The 16808-nt window shown below is 43.9% G+C and overlaps 1 protein-coding gene across 1 annotated transcript; it reads left to right on the forward strand.

Annotated features, from left to right (window-relative positions):
* The first annotated feature begins 422 nt into the window (after positions 1–422).
* LOC142378181 (protein NLRC3-like) lies at positions 423–16499 on the forward strand. The gene is made up of 9 exons (XM_075462430.1): positions 423–471; positions 5184–5466; positions 5753–5836; positions 7037–8897; positions 8991–9164; positions 9809–9982; positions 10094–10255; positions 14144–14190; positions 14317–16499. The coding sequence occupies exons 2-9, from the start codon at positions 5193–5195 to the stop codon at positions 14931–14933; spliced, it is 3393 nt and encodes a 1130-aa protein (XP_075318545.1). The 5' UTR covers positions 423–471; positions 5184–5192; the 3' UTR covers positions 14934–16499.
* The last annotated feature ends 309 nt before the right edge of the window (positions 16500–16808 follow it).

Raw genomic sequence — 16808 nt, forward strand, 5'->3', positions numbered from 1 at the left:
TCACAGTAAGCTCACAGTAAGCTCACAGTAAGCTCACAGTAAACTCACAGTAAGCTCACAGTAAGCTCACAGTAAGCTCACAGTAAGCTCACAGTAAGCTCACAGTAAGCTCACAGTAAGCTCACAGTAAGCTCACAGTAAACTCACAGTAAACTCACAGTAAGCTCACAGTAAGCTCAGTAAACTCACAGTAAACTCACAGTAAGCTCACAGTAAACTCACAGTAAGCTCACAGTAAGCTCACAGTAAGCTCACAGTAAACTCACAGTAAGAACATCTGGACTTTAACACTATTGACGGCTCATATTTTATTCTCAGGCTTTTCTGTAACAGAAATGTCGGTTATTTCTACATTTCAGCCTTCCTCCACTTCTGCTTTCACATGAGGAAACGTGAGCGTCGTCGTTGTTTGGTTCACTGCAGAGTTCCTGTTTCCCACCAGGAGCTCAGAGAGGAGCCGACTGTTTCTGGGTGAGTCTTTACAACATTTCTGCTGCTCGCTCTCTGAAGCAGAATTATGTGTTAGCAATGAGATTATAAATTAAATTCTATATTTATAGAATCGTAGAGTCCTGTCCGGTTAATTATAACTAATCTGTTTGTTCTTATCATTACTTTTATGTACCGCTTGGGGCCTGTGACCCTTAAAGCTCTACGAAGTGAACAGGTTTTGTTTGGAGAATATATGTTAGCTGTAGCTTGGAGCTCCTGCTTATCCCAACAGTCCTGTCACTGGTTTTAAGTCCTGTCACTGGTTTTAAGTCCTGTCACTGGTTTTTAGTCCTGTCACTGGTTTTAAATCCTGTCACTGGTTTTAAGTCCTGTCACTGGTTTTTAGTCCTGTCACTGGTTTTAAGTCCTGTCACTGGTTTTAAGTCCTGTCACTGGTTTTTAGTCCTGTCACTGGTTTTAAATCCTGTCACTGGTTTTAAGTCCTGTCACTGGTTTTAAGTCCTGTCACTGGTTTTAAGTCCTGTCACTGGTTTTTAGTCCTGTCACTGGTTTTAAATCCTGTCACTGGTTTTAAGTCCTGTCACTGGTTTTAAATCCTGTCACTGGTTTTAAGTCCCGTCACTGGTTTTAAATCCTGTCACTGGTTTTTAGTCCTGTCACTGGTTTTAAATCCTGTCACTGGTTTTAAGTCCCGTCACTGGTTTTAAATCCTGTCACTGGTTTTAAGTCCTGTCACTGGTTTTAAGTCCTGTCACTGGTTTTAAGTCCCGTCACTGGTTTTAAATCCTGTCACTGGTTTTAAGTCCTGTCACTGGTTTTAAGTCCAGTCAATGGTTTTAAGTCACTGGTTTTAAGTCCAGTCACTGGTTTTAAGTCCTGTCACTGGTTTTATGTCCCGTCACTGGTTTTAAGTCCCGTCACTGGTTTTAAGTCCCGTCACTGGTTTTAAGTCCCGTCACTGGTTTTAAGTCCCGTCACTGGTTTTAAATCCTGTCACTGGTTTTAAATCCTGTCACTGGTTTTAAATCCTGTCACTGGTTTTAAGTCCTGTCACTGGTTTTAAGTCTTGTCACTGGTTTTAAGTCCTGTCACTGGTTTTAAATCCCGTCACTGGTTTTAAGTCCCGTCACTGGTTTTAAATCCTGTCACTGGTTTTAAGTCCTGTCACTGGTTTTAAGTCCAGTCACTGGTTTTAAGTCCAGTCACTGGTTTTAAGTCCTGTCAATGGTTTTAAGTCCAGTCACTGGTTTTAAGTCCAGTCAATGGTTTTAAGTCACTGGTTTTAAGTCCAGTCACTGGTTTTAAGTCCTGTCACTGGTTTTAAGTCCAGTCATTGGTTTTAAGTCACTGGTTTTAAGTCCAGTCACTGGTTTTAAGTCCTGTCACTGGTTTTAAGTCCCGTCACTGGTTTTAAGTCCTGTCACTGGTTTTAAGTCCTGTCACTGGTTTTAAATCCTGTCACTGGTTTTAAATCCTTTCACTGGTTTTAAATCCCGTCACTGGTTTTAAGTCTTGTCACTGGTTTTAAGTCCTGTCACTGGTTTTAAGTCCTGTCACTGGTTTTAAGTCCCGTCACTGGTTTTAAGTCCTGTCACTGGTTTTAAATCCCGTCACTGGTTTTAAGTCCCGTCACTGGTTTTAAATCCTGTCACTGGTTTTAAGTCCTGTCACTGGTTTTAAGTCCAGTCAATGGTTTTAAGTCACTGGTTTTAAGTCCAGTCACTGGTTTTAAGTCCTGTCACTGGTTTTAAGTCCAGTCAATGGTTTTAAGTCACTGGTTTTAAGTCCAGTCACTGGTTTTAAGTCCTGTCACTGGTTTTAAGTCCCGTCACTGGTTTTAAGTCCCGTCACTGGTTTTAAGTTCTGTCACTGGTTTTAAGTCCTTTCACTGGTTTTAAGTCACTGGTTTTAAGTCCCGTCACTGGTGTTATGTCCTGTTACTAGTTTTAAGTCACTGGTTTTAAGTAACTGGTTTTAAGTCCTGTCACTGGTTTTATGTCCCGTCAATGGTTTTAAGTCCCGTCACTGGTTTTAAGTCCTGTCACTGGTTTTATGTCCCGTCACTGGTTTTAAGTCCCGTCACTGGTTTTAAGTCCCATCACTGGTTTTAAGTCCCGTCACTGGTTTTAAGTCCTTTCACTGGTTTTAAGTCACTGGTTTTAAGTCCCGTCACTGGTGTTATGTCCTGTTACTAGTTTTAAGTCACTGGTTTTAAGTAACTGGTTTTAAGTCCTGTCACTGGTTTTATGTCCCGTCAATGGTTTTAAGTCCCGTCACTGGTTTTAAGTCCTGTCACTGGTTTTATGTCCCGTCACTGGTTTTAAGTCCCGTCACTGGTTTTAAGTCCCATCACTGGTTTTAAGTCCCGTCACTGGTTTTAAGTCCTGTCACTGGTTTTAACTCCCGTCACTGGTTATAAGTCCTGTCACTGGTTTTAAGTCCTGTCACTGGTTTTAAGTCCTGTCACTGGTTTTAACTCCCGTCACTGGTTTTAAGTCCCGTCACTGGTTTTAAGTCCTGTCACTGGTTTTAACTCCCGTCACTGGTTTTAAGTCCTGTCACTGGTTTTAAGTCCTGTCACTGGTTTTAACTCCCGTCACTGGTTTTAAGTCCTGTCACTGGTCTTAAGTCCTGTCACTGGTTTTAACTCCCGTCACTGGTTTTAAGTCCTGTCACTGGTTTTAAGTCCTGTCACTGGTTTTAACTCCCGTCACTGGTTATAAGTCCTGTCACTGGTTTTAAGTCCCGTCACTGGTTTTAAGTCCTGTCACTGGTTTTAAGTCCCGTCACTGGTTTTAAGTCCTCTCACTGGTTTTAACTCCCGTCACTGGTTATAAGTCCTGTCACTGGTTTTAAATCCCGTCACTGGTTTTAAGTCACTGGTTTTAAGTCACTGGTTTTAAGTCACTGGTTTTAAGTCCTCTCACTGGTTTTAAGTCCAGTCACTGGTTTTAAGTACAGTCACTGGTTTTAAGTCCAGTCACTGGTTTTAAGTCCTGTCACTGGTTTTAAGTCCCGTCACTGGTTATAAGTCCTGTCACTGGTTTTAAGTCCCGTCACTAGTTTTAAGTCCCGTCACTGGTTTTATGTCCCGTCACTAGTTTTAAGTCCTGTCACTGGTTTTAAGTCCTGTCACTGGTTTAAGTCCTGTCACTGGTTTTATGTCCCGTCACTAGTTTTAAGTCCTGTCACTGGTTTTAAGTCCTGTCACTGGTTTTAAGTCCTGTCACTGGTTTTAAGTCCTGTCACTGGTTTTAAGTCCTGTCACTGGTTTTAAGTCCTGTCACTCGTTTTAAGTCCTTTCACTGGTTTTAAGTCACTGGTTTTAAGTCCTGTCACTGGTTTTAAGTCCTGTCACTGGTTTTAAGTCCCGTCACTGGTTTTAAGTCCAGTCACTGGTTTTAAGTCCAGTCACTGGTTTTAAGTCCTGTCACTGGTTTTAAGTCTTGTCACTGGTTTAAGTCCTGTCACTATTTTTAAGTAATGTCATTGGTTTTAAGTCCTGTCACTGGTTTTAAGTTAGTGGTTTTTAGTCCCGTCACTGGTTTTAGGTCACTGGTTTTAAGTCACTGGTTTTAAGTCCTGTCACTGGTTTTAAGTCCTGTCACTGGTTTTAAGTCCCGTCACTGGTTTTAAGTCCAGTCACTGGTTTTAAGTCCTGTCACTGGTTTTAAGTCCTGTCACTGGTTTTAAGTCCTGTCACTGGTTTTAAGTCCTTTCACAGGTTTTAAGTTCCGTCACTGGTTTTAAGTCCCGTCACTGGTTTTAAGTCCTGTCACTGGTTTTAAGTCCTGTCGTTCTTACAGTTTATATAAACAACATTATATCCTCTAGAAAAAAATTATATATATGCAGACAACACTGTTCTCTATTGCTCTGCACAGTAAGCCACTGAAGCCCTTCAACAAACTACAAGAAGATCCTGCAGTTAGTCAGGAATGTCAAACAGATTCGATCTTTTCTCTAGAATCAGAAGCATCATGGATCCCAGTTTGGAAATTACTTCTCTTAATGGGTGACATACTGAGAGTGTCTCAGAGTAGATGTGTCTTGGTACATAGTTGAACCAAAAACTTACCTTAAAGTGATAGTTCGGAGTAGATTCACCCTAGGGTCATTTGAACTGTGACATCCAGCCAAGTAGCCCACCCGAAGTTTTTCCGATATTGGCTGAATATCAGCCAAGTTACTGAGTTATCCCGAATAGCTTCGTACAAGCGCTAACGGACCCTGGCAAGGCTGCTCAATTTCTCCATTGATAAAATAAATTCACAACTCTACAACATAAAAATTCATAAAAATTCATGTAGAATATAGCATATACTACAGTAGTAGATCAACCCTCTTCTTACATTGAAGCTCCCAGATCAAGGAAGTGACGTAGACGCAGCTTTAGCAGCAGAGAAGCTATCAGGCTTGTGTTGATAATCATAAACTCCTGGACTATTTTCAAACTTCCAAATGCATCGTTTTGTGAGTACAGACCATATTTGTAGTACTGTAGAAGTTTGGTGTCATGGCATGTGATTTTAGTGAGGTAATTTTGGAGATACTGCCAGGGTCCATTAGCGCTTGTACTAAGCTATTCGGGATAACTCAGTAACTCAGCTGATGTTCAGCCAATATCGGAAAAACTTCGGGTGGGCTACTTGGCTGGATATCACGGTTCAAATGACCCTAGGGTGAATCTACTCCGAACCATCACTTTAACTTGTATCTGACTTCATCAGGGAGCCGCGATGACTCCAGTGGACATCTTAAACACTCTGGAAGATCTGGGAGATGAGGAGTTCTGTAAATTCAAGTGGTTCCTGCAGCAGGCCGACATCCTTGGAGGCCTCCCGGCCGTCAAAAAGTGCAGACTGGAGACGGCAAACAGGTCAGACACCGTGGACCTGATGGTGCAGACCTACAGACTTCCTGGAGCTGTGGAGGTGACCAGGAAGGTGTTGGAGAGCATCAAAAGGAATGACCTGCTGCAGAGTCTTTCTGCCATCAGCTCAGGAGCAGAAGGTCGGTCACAGGAAGAGAAACTCATAGAGTCACCGACTCCTACATTAAAATAATATTAAAATTTAATTAAACTAATTAAAATAAATATTAAAATAAAAATAAATAAAAAAAATTTAATTTGATTAATTAAAATACATATTAAAATGAATATTAAAATAAAAATAAATAATTAATAAATAATAAAAATGAATTTCAATTAAATAATAAATAATAAAAATTAATTAAATTAATAAAGTTGCTCAGAGAACAGTTTACATCAGTTTAACCCACATAAACTGCCTTTCAGAGGCTGTTTCGGATGTTCAGGGGTCTTCAGAGAACAGAGGACCTTCATCTTCTCAGCCACAGGCTCCTCTTCCTCAGACTGAAGGTAAAAGTACTGGATTTTCTGGTGAGTAGCAAAGAAAGCCTTTTAAGAATAAAGGACGGTCGTGTGTCTAACTGAGTCTTCAGCGCCCAGCATCAGTGCCCCTGATTCCAGCGTACGAGGGAACCACTGTGGGCAGAGCAGCATCTGGCCCTCTGGATCAATTTGAGAAGAACTCAGTAGTCACTGTTATAAAGCCTTGTAGAGCGCAGAGAGATGAGCCTCTCACTGCAGCTGCTCCTCTGTCCTGTCAGGATGCTGTGGAGGGGGTGTTTATTATTCTCCATCACAGAATCTAACTTCCTCCTCATCCGTTTCTCCACCACAGCACCGAGAGGGTCCAGCCTTCTGCCTACAACAGAACCAGCCTTTTTCACCAGTTTGTCCTGGCGCCACAAGTTTGTCCAGGCGCCATAATTACATTACATTACATCACGTTACATAACATTACATTACGTCACGTCACATAACATTACACTACATTACATCACGGTCATTCTGCAGACGCTTTTATCCAAAGCGACTTACAATAAGTGTGTTCCACATCGGTAGGCAAAAGAACTTCACGTCACAAGAAATCATAAGTGCACTGAAATAAATCAAAGTCTTACCAAATATATTTGTCTCATTAGCTTAAAAACCTCTTTAAATGTCAAAAAAGCTTGTTTCATATGATATGTGACTCAAAACAATTTGTTTTCAAGACTTTTTAATTCAACAAGATATTCAAGATGTATTCTATTAAAACAAGACCCTATATCTGGCTGAAATGGTACTTGTTAGGCAGTTGTGTCTTATATCAAGTGTAATGAGATATTTTGACTAGAAATTAGACAAATGTACTTGGTAAGACTTTGATTTTTTCCAGTGAGAAAGACAGTTTACAGAATCTACACACTGGAAAAAATCTAAAGTCACTAAAAATCTAACTCAGAGAGTTAGTAGGAGAAGTGTGCAGTTTGGAACACAGGCGATGTATAGAGGGAGAAAAGAAGAGGACCCAGGACCGAACCTTGGGGAACCCCAGTGGTGAGCCTACGTGGCTTCGACACAGACCCTCTCAGTGATTGGCTCTCATGGGATTTCTGACTTTGGCTTGAAATGTGTTTCCATGCTGTGTTTCCAGCTTCTAACAGGAGCTCAGTCACCTGTAACTGATGTGTTTGTTTCAGACTGAAACTTTCTTCTTTCTGTTGGAGACAGATTTAATGGTTCCAGTTCCTGAGCCGCAGCCCGTCACATTTTACCAACAGATGCTTCAGTCCAACTTCCAGGACACGTTCATGTGTGCACGGGAAGGCTGGGCAGAGGATAAACAGCGTCTGGTAGATATCTACACAGAGCTGTACATCACAGCAGGGTGGGACGTGCACATGAACACGCAGCACGAGGTCCGACAGATCGAGGGGGCGAGGAAGCCGGCAGAACCGGAGAAAGCAGTGAGACCCAGAGACATGTTCAAACATCCTCCTGGAGAATACAGACCCGTAAAAACTGTGCTGACCAATGGAATAGCAGGAATTGGAAAAACCCTCCTGGTGCAGAAGTTTGTGTTGGACTGGGCCGAACACAGATCCAATCAGGATGTGCACCTCATCTTCCCCTTCACCTTCCGTCAGCTGAACCCTCTGCAGGGAGGAGAGTTCAGTTTGGCACAACTCATTCATGAATGCATCCCAGAAACCGTGGACATCAGAGAGGAGGCTCTGAACCACATCTTCACCGCTCTGCAGTCTTCGGGAAACAGCAACTACGACAAGAGCAAATTCAAGCTGCTGTTTGTGTTGGACGGACTGGATGAGAGCCGCCTTCATCTGGACCTTCATGCCGAAGACGTCGGCTCTGTGGACGTAACGAAGCCGACCGCAGCCGGCGTGCTGCTGAGGAAGCTCATCAGCGGGAAACTGTTACGCTCCGCTCGCCTCTGGATAACCACACGACCCGCGGCGGCCAATCAGATCCCTCGAAGGTTGGTCAGCTGCGTGACGGAGGTCAGAGGGTTCACCGACTCTCAGAAGGAGGAGTACTTCAGGAAGAGGTTCAGAGACGAGGAGCAGGCCAGCAGGATCATCTCCCACATCCAGACGTCCCGAAGCCTCCACATCATGTGCCACATCCCGGTCTTCTGCTGGATCACTGCTACAGTTCTGGAGGATGTGTTGGACACCAGAGAGGGAGCAGAGCTGCCCAGCACCCTGACTGAGATGTACATCCACTTCCTGGTGGTTCAGGCCAAAGTGAAGAAGCTCAAGCATGATGGAGGAGCTGCGACAGATCCACACTGGAGTCCAGAGAGCAGGGAGATGATTGAGTCTCTGGGAAAACTGGCTTTTGAGCAGCTGCAGAAAGGAAACCTGATCTTCTATGAGTCAGACCTGACAGAGTGTGGCATCGATATCTCAGCAGCCTCAGTGTACTCAGCAATGTTCACACAGATCTTTAGAAAGGAGAGAGGGCTGTACCGGGAGAAGGTGTTCTGCTTCATCCATCTGAGTGTTCAGGAGTTTCTGGCTGCTCTTCATGTGCATCTGACCTTCATCAACTCTGGACTCAACCTGATGGGAGAAAAACAAAAGTGGTTTAAATTATTCAAATACAAAAAAGACCTAAAACATCTCCATCAGAGTGCTGTGGACAAGGCCTTAGAGAGTCCAAACGGACACCTGGACCTGTTCCTCCGCTTCCTCCTGGGTCTTTCCCTGCAGACCAATCAGAGGCTCCTACGAGGCCTGCTGACACAGACAGGAAGTAGCTCACAGACCAATCAGGAAACAGTCTGTTACATCAAGAAGATCAGTGAGGATCTGTCTGCAGAGAGAAGCATCAATCTGTTCCACTGTCTGAATGAACTGAATGATCGTTCTCTGGTGGAGGAGATCCAACAGGCCCTGAGTTCAGGAAGTCTCTCCACAGATAAACTGTCTCCTGCTCAGTGGTCAGCTCTGGTCTTCATCTTACTGTCATCAGGAAAAGATCTGGATGAGTTTGACCTGAAGAAATACTCTGCTTCAGAGGAGGCTCTTCTGAGGCTGCTGCCAGTGGTCAAAGCCTCCAACAAAGCTGTGTGAGTACAGATATAGAGGGATGTGTATGAATATCCTGCTGCTGTTTCTATGGGAGAGAAAGTCCCAGATTTATCTCATTATTCCCTCCTCAGACTGAGCAGCTGTAACCTCTCAGAGAGAAGCTGTGCAGCTCTGTCCTCAGCTCTCAGCTCCCAGTCCTCCAGCCTGACAGAACTGGACCTGAGTAACAACGACCTGCAGGATTCAGGAGTGAAGCAGCTGTCTGATGGACTGAAGAGTCCAAACTGTGAGCTGGAAGCTCTCAGGTCAGGATTCATTAACCTTTTAAACTGAGCGTTGATATAATTCTGTCTTAATTTAATGATAAAACAGCTGCCAGGTGCCTTGATCAATGAAGTAGATGAATCTGTTCTGGTTTTCTGGCTTAACTAACCTGAACAATCGATATCATGCAGCATAACGATGTTGGATGTGTAATGTAATGTGGATTATATGATGGTGTATATCTCCACTCTGTGTTTCTTCTCACCTTCATCACACACAGTGGAGCCATATAATCTGGGAGTGCAGCAGATGAGACTCAATTAAAAACAAGAGCAGCAAAACAGTGGTAGAGACTCTCACTCTGGGGTGAAATGAAACAAGTGCCCACCAGTGGTGTGAGATAATTACATGATCACAAAGATGATGATGTGCTGATAGACAACAGATTTTGAGACTTTGTCACTGAGAAACTGCAATTCCAAGGTTCAAATGCTTCGCCACCATGTTGACTCTTTGTTTCACTCACCGTGTTTCTGAGCATTTAAGAACCACCACATGGATAACAAGGTTATAAACCTGATATCAGGAGGTGATATAGATGCTCTTTCAGCCTTTATGCAGCATTAGAGCCATTTCATTTGGATCACAGCTGTTCTTTGTCCTTTTCCTGTTATTCCCTCCTCAGACTGAGCGACTGTAACCTCTCACAGGGAAGCTGTGCAGCTCTGTCCTCAGCTCTCAGCTCCCAGTCCTCCAGCCTGACACAACTGGACCTGAGTAACAACGACCTGCAGGATTCAGGAGTGAAGCAGCTGTCTGATGGACTGAAGAGTCCAAACTGTGAGCTGGAAGCTCTCAGGTCAGGATTCTCTGCTGTTTCAGCTTCATACAGTCTCTGTGATGCAGTAACATCTGTTATTATGTTATTATTATCTGTTATAACAGCAGCTGTGTTGCTCTGTGTCTGCAGCCTGTCAGGCTGTCTGATCACAGAGGAAGGCTGTGCTTCTCTGGCTGAAGCTGTGACCTCCAACCCCTCCCATCTGAGAGAGCTGGACCTGAGCTACAACCATCCAGGAGCCTCAGGAGGGAAGCTGCTGAGGGCTGCACTGAAGGATCCACACAAACTCAGGTATGGAGAGGCCTGCTGCAGCCTCACAGTGTCTGACAGAGGAGGAAGAGCAGGGAACATGTTCTCTGTGCTGCACTCAGCCCTGTGCTTCTGCTTCCTGCTGAGTGTTACATGAACAATCACACATGTAGGAGCCTGTTTCCTTTGCTCAGCAGAAACACTGGTTGGACAGAAACAGCAGGTGTTTGAGCTCTCCAAGGAGAACATCTGCAGGAACAACAGTGAGAAGTGTCTGTTGGTCAGAGCTGATTAATTTTGGACAGGTATCTGCATGTTAAAGGAACAGTCTGTCATTTACAGTTTCTCTCAATTGCTAAAACACAAGTTCTGAAACCTTGCTCAATTTTCTGAAAACATTAAACACAAAACCTCAGCTTCAAGCACTATTTACAAAACAGTTTTACCTGTGCTCAAAACCAAACACTGCTCTTAAATCATACACAAAGTGATCAAACTGATATATCCTATCAAGCAGTCAGTAAACAATACACCAAGAAATAAAAAACACATTGTTCAAAACATATAGTTCTCAGGGAGAAGTAGATTTTTAATCTCAAAACAAATTTGATATTTTTCTGTCATTGTTTTTGATGAACGTAAAGTCATGTTCATTGTACTACAGTATACAATATTAAATATAATACAAAATCAAAAGGAGTAAACATAATCAATGTGCTTCATCCTTTCTTTGGGCTGGGTCAGGCCAGAGCACCTCATCAACATCACAAGCAATCTTTTCCCTCCTGAGACAACGAGGGAAGAAGCCTCTTGTGTGCTGTATCCAGCCCTGACATGGTTCCTTACCTATATCACCACAGGCTAAATCCATCGCTTGCAGTAGATTTACTGTGGTGTAGGGTTGTGTATACTTATATATATATATATATATATATATATATAAGTATACAGACCATTTACTCTGGTCTGTATACTTGTTTCATTCGCACCCTGTTACGCTGGAGGACACGGTCAATTGTGGAAATGCTCACACTGTTGATTCCCTGGAAGTTTGTGTTGTCTTCTATCACTCGTTGCTGGATTTCTCTGAGTCGTATTAGATTGTTTTGAAGGACCATGCCAACTATAATTTCCTCTTGTTCACGAGTGAGTATAGCTCTCCTTCCACCTGCATGTGGCAGCCTTGCAATTCTACAAAAATAGATGTGCAGTTACAAAACATGTTCATGCAATACAATACATACAGTGATTAACTTTATGTCTATTGAAACAGCTGCATGTAGTGTAGTACAGTAAATTTGCAATTACAAAAATACAGTAGTATACTGTACCTGTTCTGGTCTCTGAATGTCCTTACTATGGTGGACACAGAAAATCTGCTTAAATTGGGTTGCACTCTAAGTCCTGCTGCCCTCATCGTCAGACCATGGACAAGAACATGGTCAATTATTGTTGCACGAATTTCATCCGATATTTCCACTCTTTGTTTTCCTCTTCCTCTTCGTACTCTTCCTCTTTCTTGCCCTTCTCCTCTTCCTCCTCGTTGCCCACCTCGCATACGCACTTGTCCTCGTCCTCTCACATTGTTTCGTCTCTCCATTCTAAGACTTTCTCCTTCCCACCTTCAATAGCCTGTTTGCTCTCTGACCTGGCTTATATTGGTTGTGTCACATCATTTGAAACGAGTGAAATCAGTTTTGAGTGGTTGTGTTTAATGAATGACATGTGTTCTCTATTTGCATTTGATTGTTGCACTTTGTGTTTACCGGTATGGATGAAATGTGCATTAGAGTGCAGAATGTGTTTTGAGAATAAGAATGTGTTTAGAGTTCTGATAAAAAGTGAAAATGAGATCTGCAAATTGTGTTTTAACATGTGAAATGGTTTAAGGTATTGACAACAGACTGCACAATTAGCTAAATGAGTTCAGGCAACTGTGAACTTTGTTCAGCCAGTGGCTTTTAGTGTTTTAGCAATTGAGAAAAACTGTAAACATCCTTTTGGTCTCTGACTCTGATTCATTTGCAGAGATGGGTCCAGGATATGTTAGCCTAGCTTAGCACAAAGGTTCATAAAACTGTGTGCACATGTTCAGGTGAAGTTCCCTTTATAAATTACATTACGGTCATTTTGCAGACGCTTTTCATAAATCACAGTCCACGTGGAAATGTGCACATGTGGATTAGACTCTTGTCCCTCCCTCCAGACGCCCAGGTTTAACCATAAATGGTGGATGCAGAGCACATCATGCATGTTGATGCACAGCTCCTGCTGATTGGAGGCTCCTGATCACAGCAACAGACCCAGAAAGTGAATTTAGATGAGACAGACATCAAGGTCGATATGCAGAAGGAAACAATTTGAACACTCGTTCCATCCAAATTCTTTCATCCATGTTGTTATTCAGTGGTGCCAATGCTCTGAGCAACATCACACACAAGTGTCAATGCAGCATTCATCGTTTTCCTTCAAACACCTGATCAAAATGAAGGTGAGTCAGTGGAACCCCTCACCCTGATAGGATTTGAAATGAAAGCACAAGTTGTTTCCTTCTTCAGGCTCCTGAGGTTTTGCTCGCTGCGTTCTGATATGGACTCATCATGAGTCGGGATGACTGTGAGAGCTGTCCCTGGGTTTCTGTCCAGACTTTGTCCCTTTGCAGTCGGTAGAACACAACAGGGAGGTGCCTGGACAATGCAGAGTGTGTGTGTTGGGATGATGAAGGTGTCATCAGTTAGCCCGGTTAACGGGGTTGATGTGAAAAGGACTCGGTGTATTCACAGCTAACATTGACCACCAGTGTCAGTCCAACGTCTCCTCTGCAGTCAGGCTTTCAAAGCTGGATGATGAGATGGCGCTGACTCAGTAATGAGATGAATGTGATCCATGATTTGAGTTTGCTTCTGCCTTTTACAGCTGAACGTTTACTATGGAACTGGAACAGTGTGTCCTAAACGCTCGTACACATGGCTCAGAGTTTGTGTACAGGTGTGCACGTTTTCCCGTGTTTTTACAGATGACTAAACGAGTCACTTTGTGCCTCCTGTGAGTTGATAATCATGGGGATCTTCCCCTGGAGCGGCTCTCTGACAGCTCCAACACATTCAGAGAACAGTGTGTGGAACTGGATGTGTTTCAGCTCAGAGATGAAGCCACCAGAGCAAACTTTAACGATCCTCTGAGCTCCACATGACATCAGACTGATGGAGCACACAGATGCCCTGCCTCTGGAGTTTGTGCTGTTAGTGATCACTGCTCCATCACCTGGGTCAGAGACACTGACATCCCTCAGTCTCTAATGATCCGCTCAGGAAATGAGAAGCATTTGAACCTTCAGGATCTTTAACTGTGCTTTGTGTTTGCAGATTGAATGTTTCTGACAGACGCATCTTGTTGCTTTTTGGATCCTGTGTATGTAACCTGCTGCTGTAGCTCATCACAGTCAGTCTGCCATGCTTCCACATGTCAGCTTTCCAACAGGAAAATATGAAAGGATTAGCCATCTTTCCTCTGAACATTTGTGCTGCTGATCAGTCTCTGATGAAGGACGTGGAACTCTGACTGAATGAAGCAGAGAACAACCTGGAGGACACAAGCTAACCATGTTTTCTAGCTGAGATAGCTCTGTAGCATGAATTAAAAGCAGCTGTACTGACACACTCACCACTGTTGTGCTGTTAGCTTTATCAACAGCTCTAATGATCCAAGAAGAGAGGTTGCAGCTCTGGCTCAGATCAGGAGCAGATGGCTGAAAGAAGCAGTTTGTTGGTGTCAGTGCTGATCAGACAGCTTTCATTCTAGTGTCCAGATGCTCCATTCCAGTGGATGTGTCCAGATGTTGGACTGTTCCTTTCTCAGTGTAGAACAGTGTGTGTGAGAGCCATGTAATGTCCATGTTTGATGCTGCTCTGACCCCCCTCCTCCTTTCAGGGTGGAGCCTGCTGGAGAACGATGGCTGACACCAGGGCTGAGGAAGTGTGAGTGTGTTCTTCATCTGATTCATGACATCCAGCCATCTTCACACTGTCACATCACTCATTGATCAAAGTCAACAGATGATGGATCAATAACTGCAGCTGGACTGTGTTTGTTCTCTCCATCAGATTCCTGCCAACTCACAATCGACACAAACACAATGAGCAGAGAACTGAAACTGTCTGACAACAACAGGAAGGTGACACGTGTGATGGAGTTTCTGTCATATCCTGATCATCCAGACAGGTTTTATGGCTGGATGTATCCTCAGCTGCTGTGTAGAAATGTTCTGACTGGTCGCTGTTACTGGGAGGTCGAGTGGAGAGGAGACGTTTCTATATCAGTGAGTTACAGAGGAATCTGCAGGAGAGGAGGCAATGAATGTTTGTTTGGAAGGAACGATCAGTCCTGGAGTCTGTGCTCTGATGGAGGTAAATACTCTGTCTGGCACAATGAGAGAAGAACACCCATCTCCTCCTCCTCCTCCTCCTCCTCCTCCTCCTCCTCCTCCTCCTCCTCCTCCTCCTCCTCCTTCTCTTCCTCCTCCTCCTCCTCCTCCTCCTCCTCCTCTGTCTGTAACAGAGCAGCAGTGTATGTGGACCGTCCTGCTGGCACTCTGTCCTTCTACAGAGTCTCCTCTGACACACTGATCCACCTCCACACCTTCAGCACCACATTCACTGAAGAACCTCTGCATCCTGGATTTACAGTCTGGTTTCCTGGTTCCTGGTTGTCTCTGTGCTGAGTACACAGAGTGTCCTCCTGTCAGAGAATCCCTGCTGAACAGATAGTTCAGTCTGTTCATGTCTGTCTCTTTCACTCAGAAACACCTTTTCAGATTCATGGATTCAGTCCAAGACACCAGACGCACACACAAAGTTTGTTTCAGTTTTAAAGAGTAGCACATGTTAATGGTTTGTGGTTTTGAACTTGCATGCCTTTCCTATATTCGTTAAATTTAGTCTAAATAGCTATCACTTCCCCATTCGTGCCCCCTTGGACCGAAGAGGCTAGGTAACCAGCTACAGCCAACACTTGGCCTACGCTAAATACACCATGTGTGGAACCGAAACAATGCAAAACAAAAAGTTCATTTGTACAGGTAACGTTATGCTCAAGATTTCCCAATAGTGCCTAATGACCATGCTATGGTTACTGAAACAGGAGGATTATAACCATTTCATAAGAAGTTACCTCAATGTGTTTCTTCAAGTTGGACGGGGAGTTTCTGCAAGATAGAATTTCCACGTCTTTGGACAGGCGTACCGCATAATCTTTAACACCCACGAAATCAAACATTGTGTTTAAATTAGGCCACGGGTTCTCATCACCAGCTGGTGGTTCCCCTGTAGCCGAGTCCGATGTAGACGTAGTCGCAGTCGTTGTTGTTGTCTCCGTCTCCTGTTCCATGTGGCTGCTGATTGCGAGCGGGCTTTTTGCTTAAAGCTGCCGTCGGCAGGTTTTCAAAATTCCGAGTCTAAAGTCGGAAAATTCGAACTGATACAACTTTCAGGTCCCTCCCCCAACCTGGACGAGGTTGTGCACGTGAGTTCACACCAGTGTGCGCGCACACAAGCTGGGGGCAGACTCATGCTCAGCATGGAAGACGTGGTTGGTGACTGTTCTGCTCAGATAATAGATAAATAATAAACCTAACGTGATTGGTTAAAAACAGCCGGGAGTGCTCGATTTTTGCAAGCACGATTACAGGCTTTAGAGGGAGCTACAGATTTCGGGATTTTTCCTGAACATCCATCCATCCATCCATCATCTTCCGCTGGTCCGGGGATCGGGTCACAGGGGCAGCAGCTTGAGCAGAGAAACCCAGACGTCCCTGTCCCCGGCCACTTCCTCCAGCTCTTCTGGGGGGACCCCGAGGCGTTCCCAGGCCAGCCGAGGAACATAGTCTCTCCAACGTGTCCTCGGTCTTCCCCGGGGTCTCCTCCCAGTGGGACGGGCCTGGAACACCTCACCAGGGAGGCATCCTAACCAGATACAAAGAGCCGGCTCTGCGAGCCGGCTCTTTGTAGTGAATCAGAAGAGCCGGCTTGCATTAAGTGAGAGCCGACTCCAAGTTTTTTTCCATCCGCTGCTTAGGTTTCACTTTCAGTGCTCAGTCCCAGCTCTGGTTACGACAGAGCTTCGTTATGATTGGCCAGCATGGTACCAGCATGCGGTATTCACGTGAGAATTAAGGAGTTTGGTTCTGGTTTTGGTTCTGTTCTGTGGATTTGTTTGAAATTTTTTGTTTCATTTGTCCAATAAAAAAGTTTAATTGAGGACATTATTAATGTTAGCTTGAGTTTGCTTCTGTTCTGTGGATTTGTTTGAAGTTTAATGTTAATTTGTGCAATAAAAAAGTTGAATTGAAATAAACAAATGTAAAAGTGGTTTTGTCACAGAATAAATGCAAAGAATTAGGCAATTATAAGGTCTCTCATAAAAACACTGAAAGCAAAAGGGTTTTCAACACATAAACCATGATTTTTTTTTTTTTGCAAATATAGGCTACAAAAGATCCTAAATAAAGAGCCGTTCGGGAGTTGAAAGAACCGAACTTCCCATCACTACAGTACAGCTGAGTGACTGATGGTCTTAAAAGTATAAAATCATCAAAAGC

This window comes from Odontesthes bonariensis, chromosome 4 (assembly GCF_027942865.1).
Source record: "Odontesthes bonariensis isolate fOdoBon6 chromosome 4, fOdoBon6.hap1, whole genome shotgun sequence".
Taxonomy (NCBI): domain Eukaryota; kingdom Metazoa; phylum Chordata; class Actinopteri; order Atheriniformes; family Atherinopsidae; genus Odontesthes; species Odontesthes bonariensis.

Excerpts from the sequence above, each read along its gene's own strand:
- LOC142378181 (XM_075462430.1), top strand. The coding sequence starts at position 5,193 with ATGACTCCAGTGGACATCTTAAACACTCTGGAAGATCTGGGAGATGAG. Across the intron at positions 5,837-7,036 it reads TCCTCTTCCTCAGACTGAAG|ATTTAATGGTTCCAGTTCCT; the intron begins GTAAAAGTACTG and ends TGTTGGAGACAG. Across the intron at positions 8,898-8,990 it reads AAAGCCTCCAACAAAGCTGT|ACTGAGCAGCTGTAACCTCT; the intron begins GTGAGTACAGAT and ends TTCCCTCCTCAG.